General features: G+C 42.7%; 1 protein-coding gene and 1 long non-coding RNA gene across 8 annotated transcripts in view; one reads left to right on the top strand and one right to left on the bottom strand.

The window, feature by feature from the left end:
* LOC126390157 (uncharacterized) overlaps positions 1-18,398 on the bottom strand; it is a 698,278-nt gene that overhangs the window by 162,604 nt on the left and 517,276 nt on the right. The gene's annotated exons all lie outside the window — the stretch shown is intronic.
* The window catches only part of ctnnd1 (catenin (cadherin-associated protein), delta 1), a 42,587-nt gene continuing 26,022 nt past the window's right edge, over positions 1,834-18,398 (top strand). For 3 of the 7 annotated variants that reach the window (XM_050044247.1, XM_050044244.1, XM_050044246.1), the window contains exons 1-5: positions 1,853-1,942; positions 14,034-14,181; positions 17,484-17,558; positions 17,678-17,803; positions 18,004-18,290. In XM_050044247.1, coding sequence (XP_049900204.1) covers positions 14,041-14,181; positions 17,484-17,558; positions 17,678-17,803; positions 18,004-18,290 — 629 coding nt within the window. In that variant the 5' untranslated portion in view covers positions 1,853-1,942; positions 14,034-14,040. The other 4 variants (XM_050044248.1, XM_050044245.1, XM_050044249.1 and 1 more) reach the window with 4 other exon arrangements.

The following is an 18,398-nucleotide window of genomic DNA, read 5'->3' on the forward strand; positions in this document are numbered from 1 at the left end:
TTTTATTTTTTTTTTTACAGGTTTAAATTAAAGATCTGAGACTTTTTTTCATACAGATATATTTCTCTCATATTTTGGTCACAAATGTGTTAAAATCAGTGTCATTGAGCACTTCTCCTTTTCCAAGATATTCCATCCCCCTGACAGGTGTGGTATAAGATGCTGATTAAACAGCATCATAACTACACAGGTGTGTCTTGAGATAGTAGCAATAAAAGGTCACTCTAAAATATGCAGACTGATCACACAACACAATGCCACAGATGTCATATGTTCTGAGAGAGCATACCATTGGCATGCTGATTACAGGAATGTCCACTAGAGCCATTGCCTGTCAACTGAACATTCATTTTACCACCATAAGATGTTTCCAGTGTTGTTTCCATGTATTTAGCAGTACATCCAACTGCCCTCACAACTGCACAAGTCAGTTAGGATGCAAATTGCTGTAAGGTTAAGACCCTGGTGAGGACGATAAGCATGCAGATGAGCTTCCCTGCTGCGTTTTCTGGCAGTTTGTGCAAACCAACTGTTGCATCAACTGTTTGGGTGGCAGGTCTCAGACAGTCTTGCAGGTGAATAAACCAGATGTGGAAGTCCTGAGCTGGTGTGGTTACATGTGGTCTGTGGTTGTGAAGCTGGTTGGATGTACTGCCAAATTAATGGAAACATCATTGGAGACATCTTGTGGTAGTGAAATGAACATTCATTTCACGAGCAACAGCTCTGGTGGACATTCCTGCTGTCAGTGTGCTAATAGCACACTCCCTCAACATCTGTGTCATTGTGTTATGTGACAAGAATGCACATTTTAGAGTCTCCTTTTATTGCGACCATTCCAAGACACACCTGTGTAGTAATGATGCTGTTTAATCAGCACCTTGATATACCACACCTGTCAGGTGGATGGGATATCTTGGAAAAAGAGAAATGCTCACAAATACAGATTAACATCTGTTATATCTATTAATTGGACGGATATAGTCTTAGATCAGGTGTCAAACTCGTTTTAGTTCATGGGTCACATACAGCCCAGTTTGATTGCCCGGTGGGCAGGACCAGTAACGCCATTGCATAAAACCTGTAAATAACATCTCCAAATGTTTCCCTTTCTTTAGTGTAAAGACATACAAGTACATTCTGAAAACAATCATTCATTTCCAAAAACAGATGATGAGCAGCCTTAGAGAAAAAAGTGCAATTTCAACAGTTTGCTTTTCCACATTCAGTCTACTACTCACTGTCATTACATATGCATTTTTCCATACATGCCCACTCCTGTGTAGTAGTACTGACACCACCACACCAAACTAAGGTTGCTGCTTTTTAGGAAGCAGGTTAAGTTATCCCTGCCTTACAAACTACATACAAATTAAACGTTTTGGAAGAGCCCTTGCAGTAGGGTTTCAACGATATTGTTTTTAGACAGAAGTCTAATAACGACTGTTTTGTAGCCTACTGAAGCTGCTTATTGACAACATTTTGCACAATGTTTAATATCTCTAAATATGACCCACAATAAGTATTCATTGTTATTTCAGAGAGGTGTATGCTGGTCTGAGTGGAAACGCCTCTGAAGCAGCATTTTACATGAAGTAGGCTAGTTAGTATTTAACTTGCTCCTGATACCTGGCACCTACATGCACCAATATAAGGTGTGCAGAGTGATCAGTGGTCTAGATCGGACCCTTTGGCGGGCCACTTTTGACCCACGGGCCGTATGTTTGACAACCTTGTCTCAGATTTAATCAGTTAACCCTGTAAAAAACAAAAGCGCTGCCTTTAGTAAGCTATAGATTTTAAAAACGCCCCGCCTCCGTGCTGCTCTCTTCCATGCTGTTCCCTTCTCGGCTGCTCGCCCCCGCCTCTTCCCCCCAGCGGAGAGGAAGAGCAGAGACAAGTGAACAACAAGCCAAGGCAGAGAAGATAGGAAATTGCATAGGTGGGTGTTTTCTTTTTCATTCAGAGTCCCGTCGCCCTGCGGTGGGCACTTTGTTTGTGCAGTTGTGAGGTCTTTGCTCGATCGCGCCGAGGTGATTTTTTTGTCTCATCTCAACTCACTTCTTGTCCGAGCTGCGGGTCGAGGTGTGGATCGTGTCAGCGCAGCAGCAGCAGCAACAGCTCTTGGCTAGGCCTGAATCCACCTCGCAATCACTTATGGACTTTGAAAAACAAGCCTAGCACTCTCCAGAATAGGTAATGGCCTGTCTTTTGGTGTGTCGTGCTCGGTACCGCTGGTTGGGGTTTGTTGTTGGTGGAGAGAGGAGTGACCTTTAATTTGGCGAACTTGGTTGTTGGAAACGCAGCGTTAGCAGGCTAGCTACCATAGCACAAGCTAGTTTAGCGAGCATTGGTGTATTCCATTTGTTAGCATGATGAATAACTTATCTAGAGTGAGACTTGGGAAAAGTTAAGTGAAACTTATAGATGCAGTTGAACTGGATGAGACAGCTGAGAATACAAATTATCCACTTTGCGTAACAAAAACTTGCTAACACAGCATTAGCAGTTTATTACATGAATGGACTGGTGTGTGGATGGCAGGTATAACGTTAAACATTACGTTAACCTTACATGTCGGGTCCTTTCTGTGTGCTGCCTTTAGACATCGAAGCAGCAAGGTTTTAGCAGACTTTTCCGCCACTTTTCCCCGACCTGGGGTGTATCCAGGACAGGTGAGAGTACACGGAAGTGACCGGGCCAACCTTCTAGGACTCAAAGTCCATTCTCAGCTTACTTATCAATTTCCTATTATGTATTGTACCTGAGCCGCCCACTCTCTGCGGACGGTGAAAGTACGTGGTGCTATTCAGATGATCATGCTTGCATGGCGTGTTTTTTTTTGGCATACTGCCTTTGACTTTTGTTCATTTTTGTGCGTTGAAAGTCCACTGTGTAAACCCACTGTTTAATGTTTCGGCAGCTGGCTTTTGATGTGGTCTGCCATGTAGAGGATGGAGACAGGAGGTGGTGGTGGTGGAGCAGCAGGGGGGGAAAAAAGCAAGAACCTGTTGTGTAGGTCTGGATGTGTAGGTGTGGTAAGGTGGCAGGCGTGTTTGTTGCTTGATCACTCAGTCTCTTGCGTTGAGGCTTGCTTAAGTCACCTTTTTGTCTTACAGTTGTTTCGTGTGCATGGATGGTGGATTATCTGGCTAAATCTGCGTTAGTGTATCACTCTTGTAGTAAGCTTGTAGTATTTGTCTTTAGTTTTCAAGTGTGACATTGCACTATAACAGCATACAGATCAACCTGAGACATGTTTGAGAGCTTGTCTAAAGTAACTGAATTGATTATTTGAGTTGGAATAGTCAGCTGATTGGTGGGTTTCGGTGCAGCATGGACATGCTTGTCATATTCCTCTAAATACCTTGCAGGCATGGCTGCTTTGACCTGCTGGAACAGAGATGAAGAAGATTGTGAACAAGTTTGGACATGCTGTTATCTTGGAAATGTCCCCTCTGTAATGTGTGAAAAGGAGGCGCAAAAAAAATCATGAATTAGAAATATCTTTTGCTGCCCCAGAATTTGTTCCTAGCCATTTTGTTTGTGGGGGCTTAAGTCCTGCCGTTTAGCCAGTTGTTTTAACCAGGGCTATCATTTGTAAGCCTCTGTAATGACGGGCTTTCAGAGCACACCATGGGTGTGTCCCTCTGACACACAGAAGCTGGGGTTTTCTTTTATATGCTCCTCCTCTCTCTCTCTCTCTCTCTCTCTCTCTCTCTCTCTCCCTCTCCCTCTCCCTCTCTCTCTCTCTCTCTCTCTCTTACTGTTTCCCCAAACTCACACTTTATCTCCCTTCCTCCCTCTACTTCCAACCGTTACACCTGCAGTCTGTTTTTATTTGAATGACGACCACGTCAGTTCAATTTCCAATGCAGGGGAGGACATGTGAGATGTGTTATAGTAACCACAGTGAAATCAAAATGCACAGATTTCTAAACTGTGAAATGAAACTGTGGCACAGTACCTTCCCTCTGTACTGGTGGTTAACTTCTTGGAAAGGTTGAGTGTCAGTTAGCACTTTCATGGTCCTCACTGCAGCAATTTAACCTACTTCTTTGTTAAGTGGTGGTCACATTCTGATTACAGATCATTAGTGGTATAGTGTTACCAACTGCTGGATATTGGCGCTTAGTTCATTTGGCCACTTTTGGCAAAATTGCTCAATTTTTCATTTGTTATTATATAGTTTGTTATGGAGTCCGTGATTCCCCTGTGACACTTAGAAATGTTTGCGTAACTGTTCTTGGATGTTGTTTTATGAGGCTCTGGTGGCTTTCAGTTGTCTCTTTGTCTTTAACGTTACACGGCTTAGCTTTCTCTCACATGCATTCTTCCTACTTTTCTCTGTGCTGTCTCAAGTGCTGACATAGATTGGTCGTGTTGCTGCGGGACGTGGCGACTTTAACTTTTAAATGTTTACACAGCACGTCTTTCTGTTCAACGCCGCCGTACCTGAATCCAAAGTATTGCCATATAATAGACGTTGCGTTTTTTTTCGCCACCAACTCAGCCTGTTCATGGTCGTGCTCATGCTCTTCTTCAGCGTCTGTGTTGGTCACTGCTGAACGCCGGCTGGTCACCTGACCATACGTGCTGCACACACCAGGATAGCTTGTGGGCGTAATGTCAACAAACTCCACACACTACAGGAGAGGCAGTCACGTTCACAGGCACACACGTTAACATTTATTTACATTAAATTGCAAATGGTAGCCTTTTATGCAGTTATGTGATCGCACAGCCTGACATCGTGATTGCGATTAGATTAATCGTGCAGCACTACGTATTGGTGTAGAGAGTTGGGGCTGTTTGTCTCAGCCAGCAGCAAAGTTTGAAGTATGTTAAGTGTCAAACTAAGTTAGTCTACATACAGACAGCTGTCATTTGAGCTTATTAGTAACAATTGGCTATCATCTGAACTAGCGTGCTGTCCTTGTGTAAGACATAACGTTAGTGTCGGTGGATGAGAGATGGGTGGACGGAGCGTATTGAATATTGCTTTCTACATGTTTACATGTTCATGCTGCTGAACACATGTATTGATAAAGTATTGGCTTCTTACACACTAAGGATTAATGTCACTTACAGTAACGAGTGTAGCTGCCGTCAACTCCAGTCATTTTCAAGTTCAGCCGCTTGGCTGTTCACAGGTTACCGTGTCGCGTCGGTGTGTATGTGGAGGAGTTCAGCGTTGGCAGAAAAGAACCGATAATGTCAGTGCTTATCAATACTATGGTCTCTGATAATTTAGCCCCGGGGCTAATTTAGTACCGGGTGTCAGTACCCATCCTTAATCAAAACACAAACGAAGTGAAGCTTGTAGAAATCAGCACACAGCCCCGCCCCTCAAGAATTCCGGGTAATCTGAAAAGTCCTACCCCCTACTGGGTACTTTTTCCAGGGTAAATATGGGGTTGAGACAGAGGTTTTTCAAAATTCCAGGTAACTGATAAAAGTTCCTGCGGTGGAAAAGGGGCTACTGTGTCAGCAGCTGTCCTTGCCAAAGAGCAGTGTGAAAGTCAGGCGCTTACTCTGCAGCAAAGTCTGGGCACCAAAACATCCCCAGAAGTACACTGCACAGCACACTGACAAGCAAAAAAAAAAAAACGACGCAAGGGGCAGCCCTAGAAGCCACACTGTGGTAACGTGCAGAATGTGTCTCATTATCTTGCAGGACTAAGCAGGGCCGTCTCTTAAAAAGACATCGTCTGGATGGCGGCATATATTGCTCCAAATCCTGTTTGTACCTTTCAGCATTCATGATGCCTTCACAGATGTGTGTAGTTACCCATGTTGCCATGGGCACTAACACACCCCCATACCATCAAAGATGCTGGCTTTGAACTTTGAGCTGGTAACAGTCTGGATGGTCCTTTTCCTCTTGTCTGGAGGACCCAATGTCCATGAGTTCTAAAAACAATTTGAAATGTGGACTCGTCAGACCACAGCGCACTTTTCCACTTTGTGTCAGTCCATCTCAGATGAGCTCAGGCCCAGAGAAGTCTGCAGTGTTTCTGGATATTGTTGATATGTGGCTTCCACTTTACATGGTAGAGTCTTAACTTGCATTTGTAGATGCAGCGAGGAACTGTGTCTTATTGTCAACGATTTTCCAAAGTGTTCCTGAGCCCATGTAGTAATATGCTTTGTACGGTCATGATGGTTTTATATGCAGTGCAGCATGAGGGATCAAAGACGTGGCCATTCAGTTATGGTTTTCAGTGTTGCCCCTTGTGTGCAGAGATTTCTCCAGATTCTCTGAATCTTTTGATGATATTATGGTTCATAGATGGTGAAATCCGTACATTTCTTTCAGCTGTGCTTTGAGGATGCCTCTTTCATACCTATTTATGATGCTATCATTTGTCACCACTTCACCTGTTTACCTGTGGAATTTTCCATACAGGGTTCTTTTGGGCATTCAACAACGTTCTCAGTCTTTTGCTTTTTTTGGAACATGTAGCAGGCATCAAATTCAGAGTGTGTTCATATTTATGAGAAATGATCTTGTATTTGTGCTGTATTCAATTGAATATAGGTCAAAAAAGGATTTGCAAATCATTGCATTCTGTTTTTATTTATGTTTTACAGACTGTACCAACTGTTTTGGAATCAGTGTTGTAGATTGGCAGAAATATAACAAACCACATTTTTGCTAATCTATGAATAATTTAAGTTAATTTGCAAGCAAAATGACCCAACATTTTCTGGTTCTAGCTTTTCAAATGTGAGGTTTTGCTTCTTTTTGTTTGTCCATATCATTGTAAATTCAATATCTTCTTACTGTTGACAGGACAAATCAGGCAATTTGAAGATGTCACATTTGGCTCTGGGAAATTGTGATGGGCAATTTTAGTCTAACTTCCTTTAATGTACTAAACAATTATTCTCACAAACCGTCGAATATTCAGTAATGAAAATCATTAATTGCAACCTTATTTGAGACAATATTTTAGATGACATCATGTCTCTTTATTGTTTCACTCAGCTAGAAGATTTTTTTATTACCTAACTAATGCTGCATTTAACAGTTTGAAAAGACAACATAAATCTTTATTGTGATATTAAAATGACTGAAAACCCGCAGGATTTACAGCCTCCCATCAATATTATATCCATTTACAGTCTAGGTGACCATATACTTATTAGGGAGTGCTCTGTTTTTTTTTTCTTTTTTTCTTTTTTGCTGTTTTGCTCTCTGAGTTGTTGCCTGCATGTTTCCTTCCTCACCAACAATAGTAGACAGCTGGACTCTCAGAGGTCCCTGAAAAGTCTGTGTAGAGTGTGAGTGTGGGTGGGCGTATGTGCATGTGCGCTCTCTGCAGCCACCACACCGTAGGCCACATGGGAGGGAGAGGGTTCATGGTTTCAAGTCAGGGCGGCAAAGGCGGTAGTATTTGGATGTGGGCCAAGGCTAACACACAAAACACACACACACACACACACACACACACACACACACACACACACACACACACACACACAGAGGCCAAATCTCTGTGTGACCATTCAAATGAGGCTGAGTCAGCGGAGCAGTTGGCCAAGCCACAACGGCATTTTACCATAGCTTTGCCTCAGCAGTGTGAGTATGTGCGCGTAGACTGGAACATTATGCATGTCAGTCTGCCATAACCACCAGTGACTAAGTCCTGAATTGATAGCATATGATAATGAGGGAATACACTGTAGTCACAGTACTCAGTGGGTACTGGGTGATAGACAGATTAACTGGCTGTGAGTGTGTACTTCCCAAAGTTTTCAGTAGCCCCTTTTACACTGCTTCTTCAAGGCGGGAAATTCACACTGTTATGCTGCCTTGCTGTTGTGTATAAAAGGTACAATCGCGGAATGGGGGGCAGAGTTGTCTCACCTCTGAGATGGGAACGGTGGCAGTAACAGCACCAAAATGACATCTGTATAAATGGGACAGCTGGCAGGATGGGATTGTGGCAGCACGGGTGTGACAATGACAATGTGTCATGCATGCGACTCACCATGGGAGATTTAAAAAGTAGGTGTTAACAGTTAGCGGCTAACTCAAAGAAAAGAAAAGAGTGGACGAACATGTCTGCAAATTGGGAAAACACTGGGGTCCGGAAGCTCCATAACTTCCGAGCAGAGAACGAGATCAGCCTACATATTACAGACTGTAAAAGATTGCCATGTAGTGCCATTGTTATTGTTTATAAAGCGCTGCTGACGCGTATATAATATGTCACATTAGAGGCCAACACTCTTGTGTTAAATGTCACGCCTGTCACACCTCTTTTGATTCTGCAATACCACCATGTTGTCTAAAATCACAGACTGTAGCGGCATGATGCTGCCATAGTTTGGTTCTGTGTAAAAATGCAAAGGTGGTATGAAGAAGGGACTTAGTAGTGGCTAGTGCTGCACGATTAATCTAATCGCAGTCGCAATCGCGATGTCAGGCTGTGCGATCACATAACTGCATAAAAGGCTGCGATTTGCGATTTAATGTAAATAAATGTTAAGGTGTGTGCCTGTGAACGTGACTACCTCTCCTGTAGTGTGTGGAGTTTGTTGACATTACGCCCACAAGCTATCCTGGTGCGTGCAGCCGGCATGCAGCAGTGACCAACACGACGCTGAAGAAGAGCATGAGCACGACCATGAACAGGCTGAGTTGGTGGCGAAAAAAACGCAACGTCTATTACATGGCAATAGTTTGGATTCAGGTACGGCGATGTTGAACAGAAAGATGTGCTGTGTAAAAGTTTAAAAGTTAAAGTCGGCACGTCCCGTGGCAACACGACCAGTCTATATCAGCACTTGAGACAACACAGAGAAAAGTAGGAAGAATGCATGTGAGAGAAAGCCGAGCCGTGTAACGTTAAAGACAATGAGACAACTGAAAGCCGCCAGAGCCTCATAAAACAACATCCAAGCACAGTTACGCAAACATTTGTAAGTGTCACAGGGGAATCACAGACTCCATAACAAATGAAAAATTGAGCAATTTTGCTCGGTTTCGGCCCACTTGACATGCTGCTGTGTTGTGCTATGGCGTGCTGGAATTTGTCATTTACGTGACAACGCCTGAATGCAACACAGGGTCGCTCGCTGTGTGTACAGTTCCGTGCTGCGCTGCTGTGTGAGCACCTGTGCTCTGTCTGTTGATGGCCATTGACACTGTAGTGTCTGTCCATAACAATAACTATGTCAGGTCAGTGCCTAGGGATGTCACGATTATAGATTTACTTGATACGATTATTGTCAGAGAAATAATCACGGTTTTACGATTATCACGATTATTATGCATTAATTAATTTCACACTATAAATGTGTAAAATCACATGAACTCTCCTTATAGATCTTTAAGTTTCATTTATTTCCATGTGCTCCTGCTTTTTCTTTTATCTCTCAACACAACAGTGATGGTTTTAAGTACATGTGGCGACTATTTTGTTCATGTATGAAAATGTTGTAGCCGTACAACCGGGCTTGGTAAAGTTGGAGTGTTTTTAAGTTGATGTAAAAATAAACGATGAGCATTTGTGAAATCCCGCACTCGTCTTCATCCATACTTCATCACTTGGAGACGCCGCTTGTGTAACTTTGTTTTCGTTCCGTGCGAATTGTGCTGACCTACTGTATATGGTTCCGCGTCGCCGCATAATCTTTGGTGACGGTGTTGAGGAATCTTTACGAATAATTAACCGTGGCGTTTTAAATCGCGGTTAATAGTGAAATCAAGTAATCGTGACATCCCTATCAGTGCCCCCCTAATATAATTTAGGGGAAACACTGAATCAAGCAAAAAGACTCATGATATCATTTATTTATTATATTGTATATTGTAATTATATTGTAATTGCAATCGCAAATCATGATATTGTCCACCATAATTGCAATCGCACATTTTTATTAAATCGTGCAGCACTAGTAGTGGCCCTATAGGGCCATCTCTGTGTAAAAAGGGCTAATTAGTACTGGACACTGATAGTGTGTATGTGCATCTGTGTCGTGTGTTGGCTCAGAATGGTAAGTGGCTTAGCAGTGTAATTCCAGGGCTATCCCATTAGTAGATACGATTTGGCGTTGCTGCTAATGGCCTTACAATAGATTAATGACTAATGCCCAGGCTTGAAGTGCATAAAGCCATTAAAAACTCTCTCACCAGCAACTGCTCCCTGCCACAAGAATGTCAGTGGCGGGACTTGGATAGCTGTAGAGGTTGTGTGGGTCTGCCTGTCTGTTTGCCTGAAGGCACAAGAGACAGTCTTCCTCTGTGCTCTCAAAGAAGTGTTGATGTTTTGACAGAGCCACAAAGAATAACCCACACTGTGTTATCTATACGTATCTGATATATGGTGTCAGCTCTCTATTGCCAAGTTAAAATCATGGTCCCCACTTTAAAACTTGATGGCTGCTATGGGCAACGTTCATGACACTACAAACATTAATTTGTAGCTTTGCTGCCACGTCCAGTTCCCTGTTTGCCTCTTGTGTTTAGGATCTCAGCAAATACCTGTTGAGTTAAGTCGAGTTTAAGTTTGAATGCATTATTAGCTTTACAATTTGGTCACAAATTCCCACTTGAGATCATGTCAGACCATCTCTCAATTTGTGAGCATTATCCACTAAAGAAGCACTTTGTCGGTTTGTGGTTGGATGCCCTGATTGGTATAGAGAGAGTAATGTAGCCCACTCTCCCTTTTCAGGTTTGAAGTGTTTGGCTGGGAAAAAAACTTTGGTGTGAGAGATGGATGAGGGCAGCATGATGAAAGAGTGAAGGGCTCCCTTATTAGGACAGCTTCTAACAGATGAGACAGGATGTGACACGCAAAATCTCTGTGGAATTTATGATAATGGTGGTGAATGTTTCTGTTTGTGTGGTTCCTGTGTTTCTCTCCACACGTGTGTTTTTTTGCCTCCACACAAATGGAAATAAACAAGGCAGCATTAATTCACCAAAACTCGCAAAGCTCTTCTGGGCATTCAAGGATAGAGCCAACGTCAGCCACACACTCTTGCTACCTTTATTTAGTCTCTGACCCACATACACAATCACTCACCCTCACACAGATGTGCGCACACACTCACACTGGCAGTTGTGCTCTCTCGTAATACAGGAGTCTTTGTTCGCTCAGTCAGTCCTGTGTGTGCAGATGATGAGCAGATTTGATCTACATGAGTCAGTTAACTTTGAAGTAGAAAATGGTTTTTGCCCTGGTTTGGAGATGAGCCATGCTTATGTCATCTCGTTATTAGACAGACACTGTTGAATTTATCCTCCCCAGATTCCTCATTCCTCCCTCACCAGTGTCTCCTGCCAGCAAGTCTGAGAAAAGTGACTTTGTCGTTGTTATAATTTGGGCTAGAGTGGCGTTCACCGATTATCATGCCTCTGTAATTTAGGCTTAGGTCATCTGTGGCATCTGCTTAAGCTGCAAAATTCCAGGTTGACAATTTAAAACCAACTGGCTTCCTTTTTTTCTTTGATGTTTAGTATCCTAATACTGTGAAGGCATGTTTCTGTTTGCTGCACTGGTATCACTGGTATTTGTAATCGATTGCTTCCACAATTAGCTGTCATGTAAGTCAGGTAGCTACATCTTTTGGAATGCATGTTGTAGTATTTTGTGTTCCCTTGAAATGTGTGGTATGAAGCACTCACTTTATCTCTGAATAATCATTAAATTCACCTTGCTAGGAAAGCTTGTGGCTGTTCTTTTGACACTTACGTTACCACTGTCCATATTGTGGCAGGTCTTTATACATCAGTAAATTATAATCATGAAATAAAAAGATGTTTTGTTGCGTTTTCATCTTTACTAGGTAACAGATATGACGGTAAATTTTTTTTTTTTTTTATAATATATAAATAAAAGGATGAACGTTTTCTTGCATGTTTTCTCAGTGCATGATTTGATAAAGTAAATCTATCAACACACCTTCAGTTTCAGTATGACAGACGGGGGGGCTGTTATATTGACAGCAGTCAATATAACAACTGAACAATTATTTGAACTGTACAGTGAACTAAACATCAGAGCATTTCTCCATCATCTTCACCACCCTGGGAGCATTTAAAAAAAGGCAGATATTTTTGTCTGCCTTTGAGGTGGTTGACGCAACATATTTTCTGATGCGCTCTCGCTGTCCACTGGTGGGAGAGTGCTCACCTGTGTGTGTGTGCGTTAATATAAGTAACATAAGGCTATTTAGTTTGTTTTAAAAAAAGGACAAGGTATAGACCTGTTCTATAGGAAAGGTGACCTTATTTGACTTGTGTGGTGATTTGGGGCTATAAAGAAAATAAAATTGAATAACATTACCTTGACCTTCAAGGGGGGGCGGGAGTGCCTTAATATAATGGTAAGGGACACAGCATAACTCAGACCCAGCAGCCAGACATTTCTCTATTATCTGTTTAGGAGCGGCTGAGATTGTCACCAAAGTGAGTATAGCTGGTCCACCCTAACAGTCAACTGTAACAGAACCTGGTCAGGTTCCATTGTGAGGCTAACTTGGCTTGCTAACTTTGGGGCTATCTTCCTTCACTTTAATCAGCAGATGACAAGCAAGACATGGAAGCTTGGCTCAGGTCTTGAAGAGTTTTAGCATATATTCACAAATAGACGTGAGTGTACACACATTGCATCTATGTTTAACTTCATACTGTCTGATCCGGTCGCTGCAGCGTCACTATACCAGTCACCATCACACATGCTCTCCATCTCTTGCTCTCTCGACTGCACACTTGCTCCTCACACAACCTGGCACCAAAATGTGGCACCGAAAACCTGCATCATGATTCGGTCTTTTAGGTGCCATTCGTATATGAACCAGTGCCATATTGGCATCAGGTTGCGGTACCCAACCCCAGAAATGCTAAGGTGCATGTTCGTATGGGTTATATATGGTTCTAAAGGTACTTTACCTGAAGTTTTTGGTGGAAATGCTGCTTAAGACTTGTTGAAAATATATCAGTGTGATTGATAATTGTGGTCACAATATTGAGCACAATAATGAAAATTTTATTTTTTGCTCTCATTATGCAGCCCTTTTTGTCTTTAACAGTAATATCAGGAAGCTGTCCCCTTGACTGATTTTCTTTTTGGTTGCTTTTAATATATCTTTTTTTCCCTAGAAAAGCTATTTGACGCTTACGTTAGCATTATTTGACTCTGGATCATTGATTGAAATCCTAAAAAAGTCATTGACCAATTTTTATGTCTTTTCCTGCAATTTTCAATCTAATTTAAAATGCCATCCATATCATAACTTTCAGAGTATAATAACTAGCAATGTAGAAAGTGAGAAAAATGAGACCTGCCACACCCTTAGTCAAATTTAGTGTAACTGATGACGTCTCTTGATAACACCTCTGAATGCTCTCACACTTGCACTTGTCTCCCGTCTCCTTCCTCACTTTCTCTGCATCCTTAAATGAAGAAGTGCTAACAAGCTCCTGATGCTGCAGCTGAAAACATGCTGTAATTGTGTTATGCCATGTATCTCACCTCTATCTTTAAGCCTGCGCAACAGAAGGCGAAGAAATGCTCTGTAAAAGTGACAGCAGTTTGCTTCTATCCCTGCTCTGCTGATGCTGGTCCCACCTTGAATTTGCACTGAATAATCACTTTTGTAGATAAATCCTCATGTAGCACACTCTTTCTGTGTGCCTGCTGTTAATCCTCACAGTGTTTCTTGCTCTTGTTCTGTCTGTAGTCACATTTTCTCTGTACCTCGTCCTTCATCTCCTCTTTTCTCTTGTTCTCTGTCTTGCCTCATTTATCTTACTTTGCTTTGCCTTCTTGTGTCAGCTCCTACTAATTATTAACCTCTAAATTTTAACTTTATAAGCATGTCTGAGTGTGCATTCCCAGAAGTGCAAGGTGCCAGGGCCCCTCTGCCTTTATATCTGTGTATGTGGGTGATTCAGCCTCGCTCTATGTTTGTGCTTCGATGAAATCCCGGTGTTGGTTGAATCACTTCTACTCGTTGGTGTTGATCTTGTCCTGTCCTGTCCTGTCCTGTCCTGTCCTGTGCTCTGCTCTCAGTGTGTGAATGGAGCAGTGTGCGAGTACAGCCTCCCTGCTGGCCTCGGTGCGGGAGCAGGAGAGGCAGTTTGAGATGCTGAGCCGAGCTCTGGAGGAGGAGCGGAGGTCGTGTGCCGGCACCCTGCCCCGCCCCCTCCCCAACATGCAGGTAACACAGAAAAAGCCCCGCTTCTGTTCCCTCCCACCGCCACGCACATTTTCCATCGAAAAACCCCTTGGATTCACCCTTGATCACAGCGAGTGCATCCATTGTCATCTCCATGGTCACCTCCATCCTATCTGTGTTGACTGGCTGGATGGCAGCGGAACCTAAACCAAACCTGAGAGGGAAAAAAAAAATACCTCCTCGGTAGGTTTTAGTCAGGTTGGAGTGTTGAAGTACACTTCAATCAATCAATCAAAGAACATGCAGTAAAAAAAGGGAGCGAAGTGCCTTCCAATACAGCCTTCCTGAGGAGGAAATTTATACCCTCTGTTGCTCCACAGCTTTTGATCACACTTTTTTCCCGTTTTTCACTGGTTCCTCAGTCACTGTCACCATGTCACCAGTCACTGTCACCATGTCTCATTCAAAATAAAGTCCTCCCATCATCATCCCATCCCTCCACCAATCAAGCTTCACAACTCAGTTTAACCCATCATGTTTGTCTTGACTTGTCCATGCGAGTTTGCATGCAGAGCAATGTCTTTGATGATATCTGATATTGAGCTTTTCCTGAAACACTGTTTGTAGTTCAGCCAGTTGGTTTATTTATAATTAGTTGTATGTATTTCTGGTGTAAGGAAGACGCCCCTCAGCTGCTTTTTCAGGGGGTCAAAGTCCATTAACTCGGACAAGGGTCTAGTCAGACCTGTTTCATCAGCTGTAAAATCTTGGTAAAATCCTGATCACTGAGTCTGTTTTATAGCTTAAGTGTGTTCCGCTGTTGGCTTACTCACCCTCTTTATCATACGTGAGTCAGTTACCTGGTTCAGAGGCTGCTGAGTGACTTCATGCTCTGAGTTTACCTCACAGACAGACACGCAGGCACACACACCCTCTCTAGCTCATTCTTTCGCTTCCTTATTGAGTCTCTCTCTCTCTCTCTCTCTCTCTCTCTCTCTCTCTCTCTCTCTCTCTCTCTCTCTCTCTCGGCCCTGAGGCAACCTTTGAAACACTCTAAAACAACTGGCCTCTCACTCTCTCACTTTCCCTTTTCCATTCTTACATTTGGGCATGCAGTCCCAGCTAATTCTAGTGACTGATTAGGAGCAGAAATAAGGAAGAGTGTGTTTTCTAGTGAGAGCAAGACAGAAATGTAGCCTGTGCTGGTTCTTATCTCTGCTGTGTGTGTTTACATAGCCCAAAGGCTTAGGCATGCCTCTGCCACTCTCCCAGACAGTGCAACACGAGCTCAGTCTTAACTGACAGGTTCCCACACGCTCACATCTGCCTGGCACTTTCTACTGTTCTCTCTGATAGAGCCCTTATCTGAACTAAAGACTGTGGTCATTTGCTTAAAGTCTTGTTTTTCTGATCTAGGCTGAGTGGCACCTTAAAAGGCTGTCATTGCTCCTCCTGCAAGTATTATTTTGGCCTTCAGCAAGATATTTCTGTTTATGTTTTTTAATGTAAAAAAAAGTCTGTCAGCATGAGACAGCTTTATCCCATCTCTGAATCACTGTTGAGCAATTCACCCCCTGGCTGTGCCCCCATAGTAGTGGAGATAAGGCTGCAGAGATGGCAGGAGAGATACATAGCGCTCCCCCTGTGTTTGGAATGGGAAGTGCACCACACCCATCACCACTCTTGGGCAGGCAATGCTGGTGCTTTTGACTTATAAGAGAGAAGTTTGTCTCTTTGTTTATGTCTTTCTGTGGCTCATTATTAATTTCATTGCCAATTATATCATCTGTTAACTGCATTATCACCATTCATCATTCATGTTTGTTTGATGAGTAAGTTCCATTTGGTTGTTTGTGTTCAGAGGTGAAGAGTGCATAAAGTAAAGCATCTGTGTTTATGCTCATGATGTTAACATACCTTCCAGAGTTATCTACAAACACAAGCGCTCTACTGTTACTTGATTTTTGAAAAACATCATGCTTGTTTATTTCCATTTGGGCTGTCATTACCTTCTTGCATCAATGTAATGCAACACATAAAAAACTGAGTACGTTTTTATAAAAAAAAAATTCCCACAGCACTTAAAATGCTTGAGCTTCAGCACATACAGATTCATCTGAATTATGATTCAGATGAAAGTTGATTACTGTTACTTCTTTCACTTTCTTGCCTTTGCGCTGGAGACGGCTGCAGCTGGAGGCATTATGTTTTCAGGTTGTCTCTCCATCTGTTTGTCCCATTCTCGTGAACGCTATATTTTAAGAACACCTTGAGGGAATTTCTTCAAATGTGGCACAAATGTTTACTTGGACTTAATGATGAACCGATACGTTTTTTTGGTGGTCAGAGGTCAAGGTCACTGCAACCTTGCATCTGTCTCATTCTTGTGAAGGCGATATCAAACACCTTCAGGGAATTTTTTTTTCAAATTTGGCACAAACGTCCATTTGGATTCAGCGATGAACTGATTACGGAAGGTTAAGGTCACTGTGGCCTTATGTGTTTAATGTTTGTGAACATGACATTTCAAGAGGGCATTGAGGGATTTTTTTTTTTCAAATTTGGCACAAACATCTGCTTGTACTCAATGACAAACTGATAAGAATTTGGTGATCAAAGGTCAAAGTCACTGTGACCTTGCGTCTATCTTATTTCCTGAATGCGACATCTCAAGAAGGCCTCAAGAGAGTTTACTCAAATTTGGACTCAAGAATAAACTGACTAGATTTTGATGGTCACAGGTCATTGTGATCTCACAAAACCTGCTTTTGGCCATTACTCAAGTATTCACACGCTAATTGCGACAAAATTTTATACAAATGTTTAACAGGATAAAATGATGACATTTTATATCCAAAAGGTCAAAGGTCAACTTCACTGTGACATCATAATGTTCTGCATAAAACACTTATCTGGCCATTATTCAACGTCATAACTCAAAAACAAAAAATAGAGACATTTGGTCAGATACTGAATTGGTGAGTAATCTTGGGTGTCCACCTTACAATTGTGCTGATTGTATAGATCTTCTGTGCTGCTTGGTAGAAGATGTGTGTGAAGCATCCATGTTTTCACAGACATAGATGTAAACTGTAAGAGAAACGTGACTGGTTCACAGAGGCATACAACCACAGGGCAGTAATTCTAGCTTTCATATATGCTCAGTACTGTTCATGAGTAGCCTGTCACTCTTGATGGCTGTAAAAGTTCAACTGCTCAGTTAATGTTGTGGTGTGTGTATGTGTTCGTAAATGCATATCTATCTTTTTATTTTGAGCAGTCTGTCTGTCTCTGTCTCTCTGTCTGTGTTGGATCTTCTAACATGTATGTTTTCCTCCCTGCAGAACGGCCGCATTACTTGTGATGCAGACATAGAGAGGCTGACACTGAACGAGGGTTATATCAACGGGACACATCACGTAGGTGTCTTTCCGATTCCTCTCTTTGAGCTGTTGTATTGTTAAGAGAGTTAACCCAAAGGATATCCCTTGTGAGACCTACATTTCAGTTTTTCTCTGAAATTTCTATGTGTATGCAGTTCAGGATGGAGCCTGGCCAGGTGGTGCAGGAGACATACACAGTGGAGGAAGATCCTCAGGAGGCACCACCTGTTGTCTCTGTGGAGACCAGTGAAGATGGGACCACACGGCGCACAGAAACTACGGTAACTTGCTTAGTGTGCAGTTGACCGCATCAAGTGACAACAACAGCAGAACAGTTTTGTGTTACAGTAGCTTGTCAGTTAGGATTCTTTGAGACAGCTCCTTTCAGATTGTATCTCTGGATTAACTTGAAAGTGTAAGCGACATCATAAATATTAACTGTTGAATCATGTGTCCTTTCTCCCTTTATTTGTCCTGTAAGGTAAAGAAAGTAGTAAAGACCACCACCACTCGCACAGTCATCCCCTCTGTGTCAGACACACTTTCCCTGGATGGTGGGGGTTCAGTGACCGGTATGGGGGGCTACACTGCACCCATGGTCTACAGACCGGGACCTGGAGGGGGTGTGCCCATGGACTACCCCACTCGCACTGTGCCTCGCAACTACCACTACGGACCACCAGGGAGTTACGAGGAGTACCGCACTGGACCCCCATCTGAGACCTATGCGAGCCTTAGCAGGGGAACTCACATGGATAATCGCTACAGGTATAGTCTTTGTTGAAACTCATGTCAGCACAGTCGATCTAGGATTAAGGCCATTGTGACAGGGTAGACATTAAGTTTACAATTGAAATGAATAATCTAGCCAAAATT

Source organism: Epinephelus moara, chromosome 5 (genome assembly GCF_006386435.1).
Source record: "Epinephelus moara isolate mb chromosome 5, YSFRI_EMoa_1.0, whole genome shotgun sequence".
NCBI classification, from domain to species: domain Eukaryota; kingdom Metazoa; phylum Chordata; class Actinopteri; order Perciformes; family Serranidae; genus Epinephelus; species Epinephelus moara.